Source organism: Erythrolamprus reginae, chromosome 1 (genome assembly GCF_031021105.1).
Source record: "Erythrolamprus reginae isolate rEryReg1 chromosome 1, rEryReg1.hap1, whole genome shotgun sequence".
Taxonomy (NCBI): domain Eukaryota; kingdom Metazoa; phylum Chordata; class Lepidosauria; order Squamata; family Dipsadidae; genus Erythrolamprus; species Erythrolamprus reginae.
Genome location: NC_091950.1, coordinates 310,170,959 through 310,193,301, shown reverse-complemented (window position 1 = coordinate 310,193,301; position 22,343 = coordinate 310,170,959). Strand labels below are relative to the sequence as shown.

Genomic DNA, 22,343 nt, shown 5'->3' with positions numbered 1-22,343 from the left:
GTGGTATTCAGTGTGAATGTGGAGCATTTTGTTATCTGAAGAGGTGTCTGGACATTCATCTCCAAGATGCAAGAGAATAACGACAAAATAACAAGTTTCCAACACACTGGGAAGTGTATAGATTGATTGATCGGCATGATAGAATATGTAAGCCTTTTTAAATGAAAGCTTCCAAGACCCTTTGTTTATTCGTTGAGCTTGTGATTTGAAACATTTCTTGATTTTTAAAATGACAGATATATATGACTATCTAATAGCAGAGCTAGGGTTTATTCCTCTTTCATAGCAAAGCTGCTTGGATAAATTAGTGTCATTGCTGGAACACAACAGCTATTATTAGACAGTGCCTAATATAATAACCATGCAAATATATATTTTAAAAATAATAAAGTGCATGAACTTAAAACCTTATACGTACTGATTCCTGTAGACAAGTTTTGAAGCATTTTTTTTTGAAAAAGGAAAAGAAAGAATTTTTAAGTAAATTCAAAAAAATAGAGCAAACAGCAGTAAAAATAAATTGGTGACAGAACAAAAAAAAGCTGGAAGTTGGACACAGCTTTCTTGGTTGGATTATACTGTTTTGAGGCAAGTGGGATATTTTCTCTTACGTCTTTTAGAGCAGTGTTTTTCAACCAGTGTGCCGTGGCACACTAGTGTGCTGCGAGACATGGTCAGGTGTGCCGCGAAGCTCAGAAAGAAAGAGAGAGAGAAAGAAAGAAAGAAAGAAAGAAAGAGAGAGAGAGAACAAGAGAGAGAAAGAAAGAGAGAGAGAAAGAGAGAGAAAGAGAGAGAAAGAAAGCAAGAGAGAGAAAGAGAGGGAGGGAAGGAGAAAGAAGGAGGCAGGGAGGGAGAGAGAGAAAGAGCAAAAAAGAGGAAGGAAGGAAGAGAAAGAAAGGGGGATGGAGAGAGAGAAAGAAAGGAAGGAAGTGAGAGAAAGAGGGAGGGAGAAAGAAATAGAGTGAAGGGGAGGGAGAGAGAGGATTTTTTTTGTCCAAACTTTTTTTAGCGCCCCCCCCCCCCTCAATGTGCCCCAAGGTTTCGTAAATGTAAAAAATGTGCCGCGGCTCAAAAAAGGTTGAAAATCACTGTTTTAGAGCATGGTAACTAGCTGATCTATAGATAATTAAAGCTTGGTTAGAAACATAGAAGTCTGATGGCAGAAAAAGACCTCATGGTCCATCTAGTCTGCCCTTATACTATTTTCTGTATTTTATCTTAGGATGGTTAATGTATATAATGGTTTTTACTTGATTTTACCATGTATCAGTGAATAGTAACATTCCCTCATCTCATAATTATGGTAGTCTTCCTGTCTTCTCCAACTTTCTTTTGGCTTATGTACATCCCTATTTATCTGACTTTTCCTTTCTCATGTTGGTATGATTTCAGGTTCAGATTTAAAACTAACTATGAGGTAAAGATAGAATGCTAATGGAAACCAGTGCAGAAAGAACAATAAAGGGGACATTTAAGTGAGAAAGGGAGAAACAAGAGTGAAGCATCAAAACAATTTGCAAGGCAATCATGATCTCAGTTAAAATTGAAATAGCAAGTACAGCTCAGGAAAATATATACGTTCAATTGTGATTAGGGACATGCAATATGGCAGGGACAAAGAGACTCTTGTCATTCAAGATCTACCTGACATTTTATTTCTCCCCTCCTTCAAATCCACCAAATGGAGTGAGACCTCAAATGGTGGCTCAAGCAGAGATGGACACTTCTGAATATGCGTTCAGCCCAGAAACTCAAGGAGAGTAAAGCTCAGAAGTCTTTTAACACAACAATCACTCTGTGTTCTTTTTCTTTTCTAATTAAGACTCACTGGTATTGCTAGACTACTGGGAATCTAAAGGCCCTGTCAGTCTGGTCAATTGACTCTAAATTAGATTTTGTCCATGGTTGCTGTAAGCCAACAGCAAGTAATAGCAAACTAACACCATTTGAGAATTTTCTAGAAGATATTTCTATTTTTAAAATAATTTTATTGAACATTTAAAAAAAAAGATTTATACACTCTATTTATTTGAGTTATCCCCTATCATTTTACATCTATTTCACATTTGTTTGTCCCTCTTTTCAATTTACAATGAACTATACCTGTACATATAAATCCATCCTCGCATAGTTTTCTCTTTGTATTAAGCAATAATATTTTCCTTTATTATATTTGAATTTTAGAATAGTACTACTAAATACAAAGGTATTTCATTTTACAATTCCTTAGCACCTTTCTTACTTCTATACCCCTAGAAGATATTTCTAATTCACATAATCAAGCAGTAAAAATCTTCAAACATATAATAACACTACTTTCTGTTCAAAAAAGGAAGAATAGATTTGTGGGGATATAACAATGCATTTTTTTTTGCGGATGTTTTTCTAAAGATTCAACAATTCTAAGATCATTTTCCTCTACTCTTATGGATATCTCTATATTTTCCCTTTACATTTTTTTTTGGTGAAAAATTTTCCCTATAAATTATATTTTCCTGCATATTGCAAAGATGACCCGATCTGGAATGTGTGTCCCAAGAATGATCTATTCACTGAGGTAAAAATAAATGATCCATTCACTGAGGTAAAAAAGTAAAAATGGCTATTCATCTGCTGCAGGTCACTTTTATTTATTTGTTTGTTTGTTTGTTTGTTTGTTTGTTTGTTTGCTTGCTTGCTTGCTTGCTTACTTACTTACTTACTTACTGATTTGATTTGTATGCCGCCCCTCTCTGTAGACTCAGGGCGGCTAACAACAATGATAAAAACAGCATGTAACAATCCAATCTAAAATAACTAAAATAACCCCTTATTATAAAAACCAAACATACATACAGACATACCATGCGTAAATTGTATAGGCCTAGGGGGAAAGAATATCTCAGTTCCTCCATGCCTGACAGCAGAGGTGGGTTTTAAGAAGTTTACGAAAGGCGAGGAGGGTGGGGGCAATTCTAATCTCTGGAGGGAGTTGGTTCCAAAGGGCCGGGGCCACCACAGAGAATGCTCTTCCCTTGGGTCCCGCCAAACGACATTGTTTAGTTGACAGGACCCGGAGAAGACCCACTCTGTGGGACCTAACTGGTCGCTGGGATTCGTGCAGCAGAAGGCGGTCCCTGAGATAATCTGGTCTGGTGCCATGAAGGGCTTTATAGGTCATAACCAACACTTTGAATTGTGACCGGAAACTGATCGGCAACCAATGCAGACTGTGGAGTGTTGATGTAACATGGGCATATTTGGGGAAGCCCATGATTGCTCTTGCAGCTGCATTCTGCACGATCTGAAGTTCCCGAACACTTTTCAAAGGTAGCCCCATACTTGTCCAGGCAGCCTCCAAGAATGAGACACAGTTGAATGGAAAAATCAAAAACAGGTCATATAGCTATATTAAAGACATTTTTTTCTGAATTCTTCCAGTGATTTAGTGCTTTTCAGTGAATATAATAAGTTAAAGGTTCAGCATTAAATATGTTCGTAACATACCTATATTACCCAAGAGATTATAATACATCTTCTACAACCAAAAGACAGCTTTATTACAGCATTTTCATCCAATGATTAACTTATATACCTATCTGATATGTTCATACTACAAACGCTTACCATTATTTCTACTGTCCTGGGGATGATCTTTCAAGGACATTTTCATTACTAAGCGTTGAAGTTATTATTTTTTTAATATCAAAGGAAATGTATTAAGAAGGAAGAAGGCAATGAAAAACATGCTTTTAATTAAGTGGTATTTGAAGTATGCAAAATAATGAAGGTATTATTTATTTATTGGATTTGTATGCCGCCCCTCTCCGTAGACTCGGGGCGGCTAACAACAATGATAAAAAACATGTAACAATCCAATTAATAAAACAACTAAAAACCCTTATTATAAAACCAAACATACACACAAACATACCATGCATAACTTGTAATGGCCTACGGGGAAGGAATATCTTAACTCCCCCATGCCTGGCGGCATATGTGAGTCTTGAGTAGTTTACGAAAGACAGGGAGGGTGGGGGCAGTTCTAATCTCCGGGGGGAGTTGGTTCCAGAGGGCTGGGGCCGCCACAGAGAAGGCTCTTTCCCTGGGGCCCGCCAAACGACATTGTTTAGTCGACGGGACCCGGAGAAGGCCAACTCTGTGGGACCTTATCGGTTGCTGGGATTCGTGCAGTAGCAGGCGGTTCCGGAGGTAATCTGGTCCAATGCCATGTAGGGCATTGTCACCAGGAAGGTCTATTTTTTAAAGCACAGTATATCACCATTCTTCTCCATATATACATAAACCTTACCAACCGTAGTAGCTGTTCAAAAGCACATAACACCATAATTTAAATCAGGGGAAGGAACAACCCTTTCATTTCAGAAGATCAGAAAAAAGGAAAGAAATCAAAGTACATAAGCATAATACGGTCTTACTATTTTTAGTAGGATCTTTCAACATAGCGTTTGTTTTGGCTGCATCATCTGCAACTTTTCTGTATCTGTCTTTTAATCCAAGGAGGTTTTGGTTGAGATCTCTGATTTTAGCCAGGACCTCGTTTGCTGTATCATTAGCTTGTTTGGCTTTGTCTTTAACTGCTTGTACTTTGGCTGCTGTATCTGTAAATAGGAGGAGGGTAAAAAAATAGAACCAAGAGACATATTTTATTTATTTGATTTTTATGCCACCATTATTTATTTTATAAATAACTCAAGACAGAAGACATACCTACTTATCACCTCTTGTACATAGTATTTATATTTGTTGATTTTTTAATTTATTTATCACATTTCTTAATCGCCCATATCTCTTTTAGAGGAATTATTTGAATTGTGCAAGACAAAACATAGAAACATAGAAGGCAGAAAAAGACCTCATGGTCCATCTAGTCTGCCCTTATACTATTTCCTGTATTTTATCTTAGAATAGATATATGTTTATCCCAGGCATGTTTAAATTCAGTTACTGTGGATTTACCAACCACGTCTGCTGGAAGTTTGTTCCAAGGATCTACTACTCTTTCAGTGAAATAATATTTTCTCACGTTGCTTTTGATCTTTCCCCCAACTAACTTCAGATTGTGTCCCCTTGTTCTTGTGTTCACTTTCCTATTAAAAACACTTCCCTCCAGAACCTTATTTAACCCTTTAACATATTTAAATCTTTCGATCATGTCCCCCCTTTTCCTTCTGTCCTCCAGACTATACAGATTGAGTTCATTAAGTCTTTCCTGATACGATTTATGCTTAAGACCTTCCACCATTCTTGTAGCCCGTCTTTGGACCCGTTCAATTTTGTCAATATCTTTTTGTAGGTGAGGTCTCCAGAACTGAACACAGTATTCCAAATGTGGTCTCACCAGCGCTCTATATAAGGGGATCACAATCTCCCTCTTCCTGCTTGTTATACCTCTAGCTATGCAGCCAAGCATCCTACTTGCTTTTCCTACTGCCCGACCACACTGCTCACCCATTTTGAGACCTTTTTGTTTGTTTCTGAAAGAGTATACCTTTATTTTTAAAAAATTCAAATGTAAACCCTATTTATTTTCATGTATTCTAAGACTTTAAAAATCCCATGTAACTTCTCTAGAGTAACAAGAGTGACAGCATTGTAAGTGCTGTCACAATGACACCAGTAAGTGTGCTCATAATGTAACATTGCATGAAATACGAGCAAAATAGAAAATACAACTCAAACATATATTAAGTGAGCTACTGTCTGAATTGTTCATGGAATCTAAATGTACATAGGGAAAAAAAGAGGGGCTATTCTTTCATGTTTTTAATATCCTTACTTTTTATTGACCATTGTATCTACTGCACTGGCAAATATAAGTTCAGAGTTTCTTGTGAGGAGGTTTAATTAACTTTATTTTAAACCAAAGAAGTCCTAATCCAGCAAAATGTGTCATAATGAAGATATCAGGTTGGTCTGTACACAGTTTGGTTCCCTATGATGAACAATGTGTTTTGGCTCCTAGACAAATAGCACAATGAACTATGATGTCATGCCTATTTACTTCATATAATTAAAACACTGGCAGCAGATCTTGGCTTCCATTTGCTGTTGTAAGAAACAACAATCACATTTAATTCCAGCTGTTTTCTGTACAGATTGTTTACATTTCTTCAGAAATAATGTTCTTTGCTCAACTTGATCTTTTTCACTCTAAATATTTGTTCCGTTCTTAGCATTTTCACTATAACAGAAAGGAGAGGCACTTTGGGAAAATGAACTAAAATGATAGATTGGTTGGCAGAATGTTGTCTTTCATTGCTTTTAAAATAAAAAAGAAGGACTTCTAAGGATGAGAAGAAAATGAATGCTCTTGCTAAACCAAAAAGGGAAAAAAAAGAATATCAAATAATTTTCCTTCTGTGGCAAGCAATATACTAACATATCTCAAAGAACCAAAATAGACAAGAGAACCTATGGGACAGAGTACAATGCATAATATATAAACATATTTTTCAAAAGTGGAAGATCAAAACCAGAAATATATTGAGCCAAAGCTGTCCGCATACTGACACATCTTATTAGAGCTTAGCTATTGTGCTGTGATGATAATTCTAACAATGCCACTTCCACTGTGTTTGGATCTGCCAAAATGATATCCCTGGTTTGGAAGCATTGGATAAAGTTCAGCAGTCAGGAGGGGAGCAGACAGCAGTGACAGCAGCAGCCCAATGCCTGTGATCAACAAGTGACATCATTGAGAAATGATGACCCTGGCAGACAGAATGAGAAGGGGTGGGATCTGAGCAAATTTTCCAGGGATCTTGGAGGATTTTTTTTTTTGGCACCACTATATATTATTAAAGAGAAATAGTCCTCTGTCTGAAATGGGGGAATTAAGATACCCCCCACCCCCGGGCCCATACAATTTATGTATGGTATGTTTGTGTGTATGTTTGCTTTAATAATGGGGTTTTTAATGTTTTTTAAATTATTACATTTGTCATACATTGTTTTATTGTTGCTGTGAACCGCCCCGAGTCTACGGAAAGGGGCGGCATATAAATCTAATAAGTAAGTAAGTGAGTGAGTGAGTGAGTGAGTGAGTGAGTGAGTGAGTGAGTAAGTAAGTAAGTAAGTAAGTAAGTGTGTGTCTATATTATGAAAATATTTTGACTGGGAATACAAACACACAATAATGATACACTTCTTACATTTATATCGAAGGAAGGAAGGAAGGAAGGAAGGAAGGAAGGAAGGAAGGAAGGAAGGAAGAGAATACAAATACAAGTAGGTTGGGGATTGAAGTGGAAAAAAACATATTTCTTTAATTTAGGAAAAGCACTGCAGTCTAAATACTGAACAGTGATAATTTAGTTTAGCTCCCACTTGTTGTTAAAGTTATGTCTGAGCCATTGCAACCCCACAGACAACATTCCTCCAGGCAATTCCTGTCCTCTATCATCCCCCAGTGTCCATTTAAGCTCATGCCTACTGCTTTGGTGACTCCATCCAGCCACCTCATTCTCTGTCATCCCTTTCTTCTTTTGCCCTCAATCTTTCCCAGCATTAGACAATCAGACAGTCAGCCCCGACTTACCATTTGGAATTGCTGATAGTTTTTCCAGGGTGTCATTCAGAGCTTTCAAGAGAGCTGAGTTTCTTTCCCCTGCGACTTGCAATTTATTCTGCATTCCTTTTAGATTATCCTCATTTTCTGCAAGGAGTACACAAATCAAGAGGTTTGGTTATATTAATATAATTCATTACAAGTTTAATATATTGTGGAAGGAATGCAGGGTTACGTAGGAGCTCTCTCAATTTAGTATCATAATAATTTTATGAGCAAGCTTAGGCTAAGAAATTATAATTGACCATGAAGAGCTATCATCGGATTTTTGGACTATTTATGGCTTAGAAGTATCAAGCACTCAAATCACTACAGATTGAATATTTATCATGATTTATTCATTTGAAATCAGCTGGTTAACTATTAAATTCAGCCTGATGGTGCTTGGAGTGCAGACCATTGGTACAGGCTGATAATAAAAGTTTTATTAATTTCTCTGTGCCTAATATTGTTTTAAAATGTGTTTAGTAGTTTAATTATATATACAGTGGTATCTCATGATATGAACCCTTCGTCTTACGAACAACCCGAGATACGAACCCGGGGTTCAGAAAATGTTTGCCTCTTCTTACGAACTTTTTCCTACTTACGAACCCGCCGCCGCCGCTGAGAAGCCCCGCCGCCCGGCTGTCACCCTTCAAAACAGCCGGGGGGTTTCTCGGCGGCCTCCTGAACGCCGAACCTGGAAGTTCGGGTTTGGCGTTCGGGTTCAGGAGGATGCTGGGAAGCCCCCCCTGGCTGTTTTAAAAGGTTTTTTTTGCATTTTTTTTTCGTTGCACGGATTAATTGATTTTACATTGTTTCCTATGGGAAACAATGTTTCATCTTACGAACTTTTCATCTTACGAACCTCCCCCTGGAAACAATTAGGTTCATAAGACGAGGTATTACTGTATTTAAATTGTAAGCCACCCAGAATGTCACTCATATAAATTAATTGAATGACTGACTGACTGACTGAATAACCTGATAGAAAATAACTGTGACTGAACAAAGTACCATGAAACAAATGAAGTATGATGAAAACAAAACCAAACAAAAATATTTAAAGTGGAGACAAAACTAACAGTTCATATTTTTCTCTCATGAGCTCGCAAGCCCAATTACGTTTTAGAAGAAAACTCATCTTTGCATTAAAGAATAACCTAAATAGCAATTTAAACAGAAATTATGGTCCAAATCACAGGGTCAGTAATTGCATATTCAATATCATACTGATGGAATATGATTCAATATATTTTGCAAATCATTTTGTGCGACAATGGTGTATATAAAGATGTCATTTTCTCTAAAACGATTATGTTAACATTGTCAAAATGTATGCTCCAATTAAGATTTGTGGAAGTTGTCAATAAGTATATCAAGAATATAGTTCAGCAAAGAAAATGTGGATTAGCTGCAGATCAGTGAGAAAAAAATTGAAGCAAGAACATCCTTTTTGTACAATTATTTTTTCCTTAGAAATAAAATGAACTAATGGCAAAACCTGGGAATGGACCATTAGTCTTGTTAAAGGTGGCAAATATGAAAGAATCCAAACATAGGGAAATTAATGAGCAATATCCAAATAAGAAATGTATTATTGTATTTTAATTGGACTATAAAATGGTTTCTAGTGCAATGATAGGCACAATAGCATTGTCAAATGACATATTAGAAAGTATCTCATTTCTGCAATATTTATTTCATAGGAAAAAAACCCTAATTGTTCTTTAAAAGAGACTCTGCATACCTCTTAATGAAAAAAAGAGTTATTTTCATAGGTTGAGCCAGAATGACCAAATGAATTTTCATATCAGGTATTCTAGGTATATCAATTGATTGCATTGTGTTAATCAATAGCCTTCTACTCTTACTTCTACCTCCCTTCTGGTATTTCCATGGGAAATCTTATCCTCTTTTTTGGGTGATTTCTCTGGGGATAGTGTCAGCCCTGCCCCAGCTGGCTCTCTAGGAAAGAAAGATGCTTGACTCCATTAGTAGGTTACAAAGCGCCTTTACTAGAGACAATTGGGTGTAGCAAAAACAAGGCCAGATCTGAAGAAAACCCATGCAAATTGCTGCATTGCTCCAAATATTTACACCCCCACCCCCCACCCCCGATGGTAGCTGGATGGGACCTTCTATTACCAGGTCCTGGGACCCAAAAGTCCTTGAAGTGGACCAGATAAAACAGGTTCACACCTCTGCTTCCTGTCGACGCTAATTTCCCACCTCACTTTCCCTCCTTATAACAGTCTCCCCATCCCCCTCCATATCAAGATTGTGGGAAGAATAGCCCGATAGATAGTATATAAAGAGAATATACACAGTTGTATATAAAACAGTTTACATACAACCATTATATACAAGTTTCTTTGCCTTCTTAAAAATTTCCAGTGTTGGAGAATGTTTTGTCGGGCTCTCTGGTAGACTCCTCCCAAAAATTCACAGGTACAAATTTCAGACACAAACACGTTTGAAAATTCAAAACAATGTTCTTTATAATGAAAATTCACTTAAACCAAGCCCTCTTTTGGTATAGCAAAGAGCACTCGTCGCCAAACAAACTGGTAATTTGTACAAGTCCCTTATCAGTTCTGTGATACTTAGCTTGCAGCTGTGAGGCAATTCACAGTCCTTCTTCTTTCACAAAGTGAAACACACTTTGCCCTGATTTAGTTTCAAAGTGGGGGAAAATCAGCACACAAAAGGTCAAAGTCAGTAAAGCAGTCACGAAACACAACGATCAGATAATCCTCCACAATGGCCAAACCCACAGGCTGCTCTTTATAGCAGCCTCACTAATTACCACAGCCCCACCCAACCACAGGTGGCCTCATTTTCTTTGATAATAATCTCTCAGTTGTTGTTGCCTATGCATCGCTCTCCTCATGCGTGGCTGTATCATTAACTCTTGTTCTGAATCCAAGGAGGAGCTAGATAATTGATCTCCTTCTGAGCTGTCTGCCACACTCTCCTCCTTCCTATCACTCATGTCTTCTTGGTCAGAGGAACCTTCATCAGCAGATTCCACCGGGAGCAAAACAGGCCTGCAGCATGTGGATGTCTCCCCCACATCCACAGTCCTTGGGGCAGGAGCTGGGCCAGAGCTAACTACAACAGAGAATTCACAACTGGATGCAAACTATTCCACCAATTAATTGTTCTAACTTTCAGGAAATTTCTCCTTAGTTCTAAGTTACTTCTTTCCTTCTTTAGTTTCCACCCATTGCTTATTATTCTATCCCCAGGCGCTTTGGAAAATAGTTTGACACCCTCTTCTTTGTGGCAACCCCTGAGATATTGGAACATTGCTATCATGTCTCTCTTAGTCCTTCTTTTCATTAAACTAAACCTATCTAGTTCCTGCAACCAATCTTCATATGTTTTAGCCTCCGGTCCCCTAATCATCTTTGTTGCTCTTCTTTGCACTCTTTTTTATAGTCTCAACATCCTTTCTACATTGTGGTGACCAAAACTGAATGCAGTATTCTGAGTGTGGCCTTACCAAGGCATTATAAAGTGCTTTTAACGCTTCACGTGATCTTGATTCTATCTCTCTGATAATGCAGCCTAAAACTGTGTACTGAGCCTGAAACAGAGCCTTGGGGTACTCCACTGCATACTTTCCTCCATATAAATGCAGTTCCATTGAGCACTACATGTTGAATGCAGTTGCTCAGCCAGTTTTGAATCCATCGGTTGGTGTTGCTATCTAACCCACATTCTCTACTTTTTCTAGTAGTAGGTTATGGTCTACTTTATCAAATGCCTTACTGAAGTCCAAGTAAATTATATTGATAGCATTCCTCTGATCTATTAATTTTGTCACTTTGCCAAAAATGTAATAAGAATTCTGGCATGATCTGTTTTTGACAAACCCGTGTTGGCTTTTGGTTATTATTTGTTTGTTTCTAGGTGTTTGTTCATTAGGTGCTTGTTTATCTTTTCCAGAATCTTCCTTGATATTGAGGGCAGGTTGATAGGTCTGTAGTTTCCTGGTTCTATTCCCCCCCCCCTTTTGAAGATGGGAACTACATCCGCTCTTTTCCAGACCTCTGGCCATTCCCCTGTGCTCCAGGATCTTTGAAAGATAGAGTTCAGTGGTTCTGAAATCTCATCTGCAAGTTCCTTCAGAACTTTAGGATGCAATCCATCCAGTCCTGGTGATTTGAACTTCTCTAGGGGTATACAAGTGGTTTATTTACCATTTTCTCCCCTATTTTAACTTGTATTCCTAATATGTTTTTTGTGGTGCTGTTTTTTCCCTTTGTGTAAAGATGAGTTAAGTAGCTCTGCTTTCTTCCTATTGCTTGTCACCTTCTTGCCACTTTCTCCCAGCATTAGACCAATTGTTTCCTTGACTTTTTTCTTGTTTTTAATATTTTAAAACAAACAAACTTTGTAGGACACTGCAATTGCCATAAACACTGCCAAGTATCTAGCTTTTGATCATGTGATGATGGGGGGGGGATGATGGTTATACATTTGAAAAACAGTCATAAGTCCTTTTCTTCAGTGTCACTAAATGAATGTCTGTAAATCAAGGATTATCTATATTCATAGTATGGTTTTTAACCAAGTAACACTTTCTTGCATAACAAAATAAAAAATGTTTAATCTTGTTCTAAAAATATTTTCAAGAATAGATAAATCTTCTTCTAAAATACTTTTAAAATTATTTTAAGATCATTCAGGGTTTTTTCCCCTGAAAATATATGGCACTTATATTGTGCTTTTAATATAAATATCATTTAATAGATGGATAGATTTGGTAGTTTTAGTAATTTTGCAGCCAAATGTTTTATAAATTCACTATTTCTCTCTGGGGTAAATTCCCCAAGTTATATCAATTATTTCATTTCTGTATTTTTGAATCACTCTGCTTTAAAACCTGCTTTTAGACCCATTAAACCAGGCTATTTTTATGAGTTTTAATAAGCTTAATCTCTGTGGATCTCTTAAATGCCAACATTCCCAATCCATCTGTTTAATATTTTTCCATTTAATATCTCAAATGCATTTTAATTGTTTCCTAAAAATTAGAAAGAAAAAGGCAAAATAAATTTCCTGAGAAAGCCTCATACAAAACGGAGGATAAAGCTCCAAAAATTATCATTTTTTAAAAATCTACACTGTTTTCTAAAAAAAAAACATTCTGAAATGCCAGTTTGAAATTCCCAGCAATGAAATTAAGCCTCAGAGCAATCCTCTAAACTTTAAGCATTATCCTATAGAATAGCAAAACAAACAAACAAATCAGTCTGTTTTGCTTTTATTTATTCTAAAAGGTAATGTGGATCATCCTTCTTTTTCTATTTAGTAAAATTAGAAGGATAAAGATCTTGTTGGTCATAACTAGAAAGGATTTCTAGCTGTGACCCATATCCGCACACTTTACGGTTTATTTCTGTTCTCTACTCTGGGAGGAAGTATTTCTACCTCTTTCTTTTGAAATATTTCTAGCAGGTCTACCGGATTCTGTAAAAGCTTTGTTCTGTATGCCATTCATCTGGTAAATTCACAAGATTAACTTTTAATTGTTAAATTAATTAAATTTGGTTAAATTTAGTTAAATTAAAGATGAATTATTAACCTAATCCTTTGTAGCTTCTGCTCCGGTAATCTCAAACTACTAACCAGAGCATACAAAACTTGAATACAGCTCATCTGCCTGGAACCTGCACAACATAAACATTCTAGAAAATGTCCAGAGATACTTTACTGGAAGAGCGTTCCATTCCTCCACTCGCAACGTAATACCCTATGCAACTAGACTTACAATCCTAGGTTTAGAAAGCTTAGAACTACATCGTCTTAAACATGACCTAAGCATAGCCCATAAAATCATCTGCTACAACGTCCTTCCTGTCAATGACTATTTCAGCTTCAACCACAACATATACACAACACATACAAACTTAAAGTAAACTGCTCTAAACTTGACTGCAGGAAATACGACTTTAGTAACCAAGTAGTTGATGCATGGAACTCACTATCAGACTCTGTAGTATCATCACCTAACACCCAAAACTTTTCCCTTAGACTAACCACTGTTGACCTCTCCCGATTCCTAAGAGGTCAGCAAGAGGAGTGCATAAATGCACCAGAGTGCCTTCCATCCCCTGTCCTAATGTTTCTCTTTTACTAGTATCATGTATATAAATACTATATCTTTATATACCACCAATACGTACTTGACAAACAAATAAAATAAATGAGTTTCTGTTGTCATGTAACCACTGAGCAACTCTGGCTCTTTATGGGTAATATTTGTGGGTATATGTATTAATATATTCATTCATTCATCCATTCATTCTGTCATATTTATATAGCATATATTGTATATTGGAGGTGGTGACCCCTTGAGAGCTGTATGCAATGGAATTTAATTTTAATGTAAGTTACAATACAAAGTTCATAGTTCAATTGTACATTCAAAGTTACAATAAAGTTATTCTATTCTTCTATTCCTATCCTATCCTATGTGTGGAAAGACTATGATCTAGTAAAGGAATACCACTGATGGTAACAAAAGGTTTTTTTCTGCAATCAAATTCCCTTTCCAGCATTCTAACAGTTGAGTCAAAACAACAGATATGAAGTCAGTTAAGAAGCTATTAATTATATACAATGGGAATAATAAAAGTAATATAGTAAAGGAAGTTATGTGTCAGCTCATTTATTAGAATGAATGAAGTTTGCATAAAGGCAGATGGTTTACAATACAACTAAAGGCAAGACTTGCTGGGAAATTAACCTTTTTTGTGAAACTTTTAAAGACTGTCTTTGACAAAGTGAAGAACTGCTTCAAATAATATCAATATGGGGAGAAAATCTGAGGGTAGAATACTCCTGTATTCCTTCCTTACTGAAAAATAAAATAAAATATGCTTTTGAACTTTTACACTACGGGGAATATGTGATGTTGCTGTTCCTAATATTAACAATATTAGGAACAGCATAATAACTAATAATAACAATAATGTATTATATTACAAATCTCATTAAGAAAGAAGAAGCTTTCAAAATCAGTATCTGCATGGAGATAGAATTTTCACTCTTCCTGACTTGCTCTAGAAATGGTTGATCATTCTGAAATAGTATGAAATGCTATGGGTCCTTCTTCTCTAAAGGAAATTATAAAGGTCACGAGAAAAGTCTTTGTAGATATTGCTTTCAAACATAGAAACATAGAAGACTGATGGCAGAAAAAGACCTCATGGTCCATCTAGTCTGCCCTTATACTATTTCCTGTATTTTATCTTACAATGGATATATGTTTATCCCAGGCATGTTTAAATTCGGTTACTGTGGATTTACCAACCACGTCTTCTGGAAGTTTGTTCCAAGGATCTACTACTCTTTCAGTAAAATAATATTTTCTCATGTTGCCTTTGATCTTTCCCCCAACTAACTTCAGATTGTGTCCCCTTGTTCTTGTGTTCACTTTCCTATTAAAAACACTTCCCTCCTGAACCCTATTTAACCCTTTAACATATTTAAATGTTTCGATCATGTCCCCCCTTTTCCTTCTGTCCTCCGGACTATACAGATTGAGTTCATTAAGTCTTTCCTGATACGTTTTATACTTAAGACCTTCCACCATTCTTGTAGCCCGTCTTTGGACCCGTTCAATTTTGTCAATATCTTTTTGTAGGTGAGGTCTCCAGAACTGAACACAGTACTCCAAATGTGGTCTCACCAGCGCTCTATATAAGGGGATCACAATCTCCCTCTTCCTGCTTGTTATACCTCTAGCTATGCAGCCAAGCATCCTACTTGTTTTTCCTACCGCCCGACCACACTGCTCACATATGGGAAGAACTTTTCCAGTGCTTTTACTTCTCTTACCTAGCCACAGGAACCCTTAAGGATTTTTCTGTCACATAGTTAAATAGGTGCATAAGTGTGCATATATGTGTGTGTTGGCTGCATGCATACATATGCATTTAACATTTCTCTTGTGCCATTTTCTAAGTCCACATTGTCTCTAGATGCTGTTCATCTGTCAGGGCAAAAATAAAAGTACAGATTTTTCGGAAAGGAAATAAAGAGAGGTAAATGAATGCTGAAAGAAGCGCTAAAATTCATCCTGATAGTACTTTAGGAAGAGTTGAGAAGATGAAGTCTTTCCCCCCCCAGCATAGTGAAGAATTTCATGCTTGAGCCAAGAAGTGTAGTGGAATATTGCTCAGATTCATTAAAAAAAAAGCCAGAAAGTGACCCAGCTTAGTTAATAATTTTGTTTGGGGGGGGGGGGATCTTCTTTATTCTTCTATACCGCTGACATCATACACCAAGAAAGGGGTCTGACCCTTTCCATTGCTTCACTAGCTGCCATCTGGTTCCCCATCTCCCCTGCATCCTACATTCCAGTACTATAGTGCCATCTACTGATAGCCAAATAATTTGCAATTAAAAAAAAATATTGCAGGATATCCATTTCTTGTCCCCAGGCTTGCTGAAAGATATGCACTCTTGGCATAAAACAAAATCACTTTCTAATCAACACCAGAATGCTGGCACTGCTGAATTATTATTATTATCAGTTCAAAAGTATCACATTCTGAGTTTGATTGGATTTACTCCCATATAATATGCAGCATTGCAAGTTCATTTAAACAAAGGGTAGGCAACTATAGCAACTTTACAACTGGTGGACTTCAACTCCCAGAATTCCTGAGCCAGCCATAAGACTAGTTCTATATAATACATTGAAAATGAGTTTCCAAAATTAGAAGTAATAATGAAAATCATGATTTTCTAAGACTATCCTACACAGGCAGGCGGCCTCTCCAATTCCTTTGTCTAATGAGCAGATCAAAGTTTCATGGTTAATATGACAATTCGTCAGAAAATTCTCAAAAAACATGGCTCTTCTAAGATTCACCAATCAAAATGAAATAATAACTTCTATCTTTGTGGCCAGCATTTTTGGGGCTTTATTTTGCAATTAATCTTCCTTACAGAGAAAAGTGTTATAACTAAATTTCTCATTGCAGAACTCCACAGACCATGTATCTTAAAAATAGTACAGTATATGTGATTCAATTTTTTTGCTCTGTAATTGATTCCTAGCATATATTCTGACACAGAGCAAACCAGGGACAGGAGCTTTCCATCAGATTGAGAAATACACACAAGGGCAAAATGTTAGCAGTAGAATTTACTTCCCTACCCAGTCACTCCTTTCAAATTTCTACCATTACAAAGAGGGAGAGAAGAAACTAGTAAATCTCTAGTTAAACTGCTATCGTCAGACATTTTGCTCTGTAAAGACTCTTTCAGCACTTTTGGTGTTAACCTATGGCAGACGCCTGATTAACTATCATGTGATACCTAATATAATTGGTTACAACTCAGATAGATGTCATAGCAGAAAGATTCCCACTACTGCCACAAGTCAGGCCTGATTCCTGGAGAATTATTTAAATAGAACTTAGGTTTTTATTATTTTAAGGACACGATTATCTGAAGTTGAAAGAGATAAATTAATCATCAGTTCTCCTTCTACAATAATGAAAGCTTATAAAGGGGAAAAAAGATTTTATTCAAAATCTTTCATTTCTGAACTTTGGGAAATTCTATGACAATTGCATTATCTTCATTAATCAAATTTAGATAGCTTTGTATAGTATTCTATATGCTTTTTCTAATCCAGAAATGCCAAGCCCATTTAAAGTCTTTACAATGTATCTTGTAGATAGCTTTCTTTTTATTTCTGGGGCCATGCAAAATAACCTAAGTAAACCAAAAGATCAACATCCTCATAAAAATAGAAATAGAAAAGAGTGAAACAGGAGTCACCTACAACATACAATGTAAAGGTTGCAACAACCGCTATATAGGACAAGCAGGTAGAAGACTAGTAGAATGCATTCATGAGCATCAATTAGCAGACAGAAACATGATGAAAATTCTTTAATTTCACAACATTTGAACAGACTGAACCATAGTTTCAACTGGGAAACTGTGACCATCCTAGACTAAGCGAAATCCAAAACCACTAGAGAATTCTTGGAAGCCTGACAAATTGGCCAATCAATAGAAACATAGACATAAACAACGTCTACGTACTGTGCAAAAGAGATGACCAACAAGCCAAAAAGGGAACAAGAAGACCCAAAACACCCTTCCCACCAGCAATCAACACACAAATGAACATAGATTAAGATCAAGATTAACATCAATCTAACAATCAAGAAATAAAGAATACTCCAATTAAAGAATTGCCAAACAAGCTAGCAGTAAACAGTCCAACCAAAGAACTCCCTCCCACCAACATTGATAGGGCAAGACACTGGAACATAAACCGAGAGCAAACCCATTCCTTACCAGCATTGATGATGTTACCTAGTATGGGTAATGAAATGTGTGTAAGGAAACAACCAAGCTCAGAGGACTTCTCATTTCAACCTTGAGATATAACTATTTTTCTTTATCGGTGAATACATACCTTTAACATCATTTGCCTGTTTGTTGGCACCATTAAGAACTTTCAAGCTTTTTTGTAAAGCATTCTTGGCAGCATCCTTTAATGAGCCTTCTGGACCAGATGCCTATAGAAGAAAAGCAACAGAAACTGAAAAGATTCCAGGGGGAGGGGGGAGGGGGAGAGAAATTGCCTGCTTAATTTTTTTTTAAAAAGCAGTGTAACTTAATTGAAGAATTATGATGATGGAAAACATCACACATTTGCTTTGAATTGTTATGTTAGATTACTGTAATTTATCATACTTGTTTTGTTATTCCAGTTTCATTGTAAAAACAGAGCCTTCTCTGTTCTTTAATCCCCAGGAAACAGAAAATAGACTTTTACTGGCGATAAAAAAAAATCAAAATAACGCTTATAAATTTATAAAATCTGTCCCATTCTCTCTTTTTCTCTTTTATCCATAATATATACATTTACATTAATACATATATTTAGTTGGCTAAATACATGTATAAGATCTCCTAAAATTGTGGGGGAGGGGATCTATTGTACTACAATCATTTCAAACAGGAAAAGTTGTTTTATGGGTGACTCAGAATTGAATAAATTGATGCCCCAAAGTCACTCACACTTTTCTAAATTATTTGATGTAGCCTCCAGGGCTTCTCTAATTATGACCATCAAGTTGTAATTGTTTAATATGACAGAATAGTGAATTATTAAAATCCTGTGACATAAATCACATTATTTTAAAATTAGCTAATTTAAGTGTAGTTATGTTTAAATTAAATTAAAACAAAACTACTTTTTGTCCTTGTCCCACCTCTTTTGGAAGTATGCATGGATTATACTAGATTAGCATTTATGAATGGAAAGACAGGTCATTGGTAAATTAAGGAGAAAGAACTGTAATGTGAACAAACTGATATTATATTATTGCTAAATTGAGCTATGTCCTAAATAAAAGTGATTCTACTCCTAGATGATATTTGATAAGTGCATAACTTCTCTTAAAAGAGTAGCACAAGATTCGTGCTAAACCCTTGAAACCTGCTCATTGTCTTATAATTTATCTATAGACTCATAAAGTACCAACTAAATTTTTCAGAAGTCAGAGATGGATGATAAATGAAATCTGGATTGTACTAGACATTTTTCTTTTATTCAGATTGTAATCAGGTTTGAGCTTTAGGAATTCATTGAAAAAGAGTCTACAGAATGATGTTCAATCTTGACTTGTTTAAATTTGATTGTGGTAGTGATGGTGGACAGGATAAGATATAGTTGTCTTGTATACTATATAGATATATTAAAATTATTCTCCTCTTATGGTAAAATGGTAGCACTTAAAGTTATTCGCAATGTTAAAAACTAACCCTGTCAACAATTTGTTTGTTTCATGAAATAACCAAATTGTTCTCGAAGAGAGAATTACTGCCACATTCAGCAATAGAGATTTTTGTTGCATAAGATTACATTCCTTCTATTTTCTATTCTCTGTTATCTAGAAGAAGCACCATGATTATTACTAGCAAGGGGCTACATGCAAAGCTTAATATTATTACTAATAAATAAGTGTGAATGCTTAATTGGCTAATAAAAAGTTCATTAGACATAATGAAACTGTTAAGATACCCAATTTGCAATATAAAAAGTGAAAAGTGAGTGTAGTCAGAACTAAATAATTGAATTTGGCTTGAGTCTTGAGCAGGACTTTATAGCTGTGATACAGTACATGTAGTGTAAAATGGTTTCCACGAGATTGAATAGATGAGTAGAAGCTGATAATAACAGATAACTGATTTATCTTGAGGAGTGTGAAATTTTAAACCACTAAATAAATGGTTATTCAGTCTAAATCTCTTATTGAACTATCTGATTGACATATAAATAACAGATAATAGCAAGCAAGGGATGAACATTCTGGATAATTTGGATTAAACAAATGAATTATGCATGAAAAAAAATAGAAATTTGAGTACAGAACAATGTGAAAATTGATATGGTAATGGACTTACTGTAACATATAATATATTGTGAATTTGCCAGTAAAGGCAACATCATATCAACAGAAGGAGGAAGGTGTGTAGGCGATGTTTGCCTCCTTAAGTTATTTGTAAAAATAATAAAGGTGGGATACAAACAAACAAGCAAGCAAGCAAGCCATAAAGTGAAAGAAGAGTCAAAAACAAAGGGGAAAGAAAGTAAATAATAATGATTTACTGTGATATTAAATATATTAGAGTACAGTAGTACCTCTAGATACGAGCTGCTCCACATGCGAGTATTCCAAGTTACGAGCCACGACAGGAGCGATATTTCTGTTCGACACCCGAGCTCAAATTCGGGATACGAGCCGAGCTTCCACTAGGTGGCGCAAGAATCCTTGCTTCTGGTTATCTCGGCGGGGGAAAAACAAAGTCTAAAGGCATTCGTTCAAGATCCGAGTTGATCCGACATACGAGCTCGGTTCTGGAACGAATTAAACTCGTATCTAGAGGTACTACTGTATAAGCCTAGCTTAGTTATGGCAATAAAGAAAACAGTTTAAAGGGAAAAACCCTATAAATTAGATTATTATTAGAGTTGGAAGGGACCTTGTATGTCATCTAGTCCAACTCCCCATTCAAGCAGGAGTTCCTATACCAGTAAAGGCGAATCTGTTTTTCCCTCGGATGCCGGAAGTGCTTGCGTGCGCACTATCACGCAAGCGTGAGTGCCCATACCCATAATTCAATGCCTGGAGAGGGCAAAAACAGCTTCCCCCACCCTCCAGAGGCCCTCTGGAGGTTGGAAACGGCCTGTTTCCCCTGGTGGGCCCAGTAGCCTCATGTTTTGCCTTCCCCAGGCTCCAAAGGCTTCCCTGGAGCCGGGCGAGGGTAAAATTTCCCCCCCATCCTCCTGGAGGTTCTCTGGAAACCAAAAATGCCCTTCCAGAGCCTCTCTGTGAGCCAAAAATCAGCTGGCCGGCACACACATGCACATTGGAGCTGAGCTAGGGCAATGGCTTGTGTGCTAGCAGATATGGCTCCGAGTGCCACCTGTGGCACTCGTGCCATAGGTTTGCCATCACTGCCCTATACCATTTCAGACAAATGACAGTCCAATCTCCTCTTGAAAGTCTCAAGTGTTGGAGCTCCCACGACCTCCGCAGGCAAGCTGTTCCATTGGTTGATCGCTCTCACTGTCAGAAAGTTTCTCCTTATTTCCAGGTTGAATCTCTCCTTGGTCAGTTTCCATCCATTATTCCTTGTCTGGCCTTCTGGTGCCTTGGAAAACAGTTAGACCCCCTCCTCTGTGTGGCAGCCCCTCAAATATTGGAACACTGCTATCACGTCTCCCCTGGTCCTTCACTTTGCCAGACTGGCCATGCCCAGTTCCTGCAACTGCTCTTTGCATGTTATAGTTTCCAGTTCCCTAATTATCCTGGTTGCTCCCTTCTGCACTTTGATTGATTAATCTGGTTACAAAGACATTCTTCAAAAGCTTCAAAATCTTTTTTTATTATTTATTTATTAATTTGACTTGTATGCTGCCCAATCCCTTAGGACTCAGGGCGGCTCACAACAATAAAAAATTTACAATAAAAAATTTGCTTCTCTTGATCCACCAACAGGGACTTGCTTCGCATATCAGTTGGAGAAAGAATGTGAAAAACTAATCTGGCTACTGAGACAAGATTTAATAAACTAAATAATAATAGCAGTAATTTGATTATACTTTACTGATGTTATTGTACTGTAGCTGTTTAGTAATAAACCTTATTTTAATGCTGATAATCATAAACAGGTTTTGGATGGTGATGGTTATGCCCGATAAAGTTATTTTATAGAATTCCTGCAAGAAATAACTCAAATATTTTGAGTAAAACAGTAGAATTTGTGTGTAGAGTAACTAAGTTTCATTTAGCAAGATGATTTGGGCCATTGCTTAAAATTTCTTGATGGATGTTTATTAGCAGTTGTATTAAACATTGTAATACAATAACCTACTGTATATCAATGAACATGATAATAGTATATGATAAGTGCTGAGAAATAGAAGGACAATACTAGTACCTAAACACTGAAGAAGATTATTTGAGAGAGTGGTTTCCATTTAGGCCCTCAAGAAATTTTCACTTACCAGTTGTATGGCTTCATTGGCGCGAGCTTTAGCATTTTTAGAAATTGCTTCTGCTTCGTCAATATGGTCCTTGATATTGCTATAGGCCTTAAAAGCTATTGTTGCATTGAAGGAGAGGTTTTTAGCTTCATTAAGGATTCTGTTAGGAAAAACATATACATTTAACTTTTAAAAACTTAAGGGGGAATTTTAGATGCTAATTCTAGACCCAAGTGTATTAATGATTTT

The 22,343-nt window shown here is 36.6% G+C and overlaps 1 protein-coding gene across 1 annotated transcript in view; it reads right to left on the bottom strand.

The window, feature by feature from the left end:
• LAMA2 (laminin subunit alpha 2) overlaps positions 1-22,343 on the bottom strand; it is a 528,196-nt gene that overhangs the window by 66,687 nt on the left and 439,166 nt on the right. Inside the window, exons 40-43 of the mRNA XM_070733489.1 lie at positions 22,116-22,254; positions 18,012-18,114; positions 7,541-7,657; positions 4,419-4,601 (exon numbers count right to left, since the gene is read on the bottom strand). Of these exons, the coding sequence (XP_070589590.1) occupies positions 4,419-4,601; positions 7,541-7,657; positions 18,012-18,114; positions 22,116-22,254 (542 nt within the window). The remainder of the gene's footprint in view (positions 1-4,418; positions 4,602-7,540; positions 7,658-18,011; positions 18,115-22,115; positions 22,255-22,343) is intronic.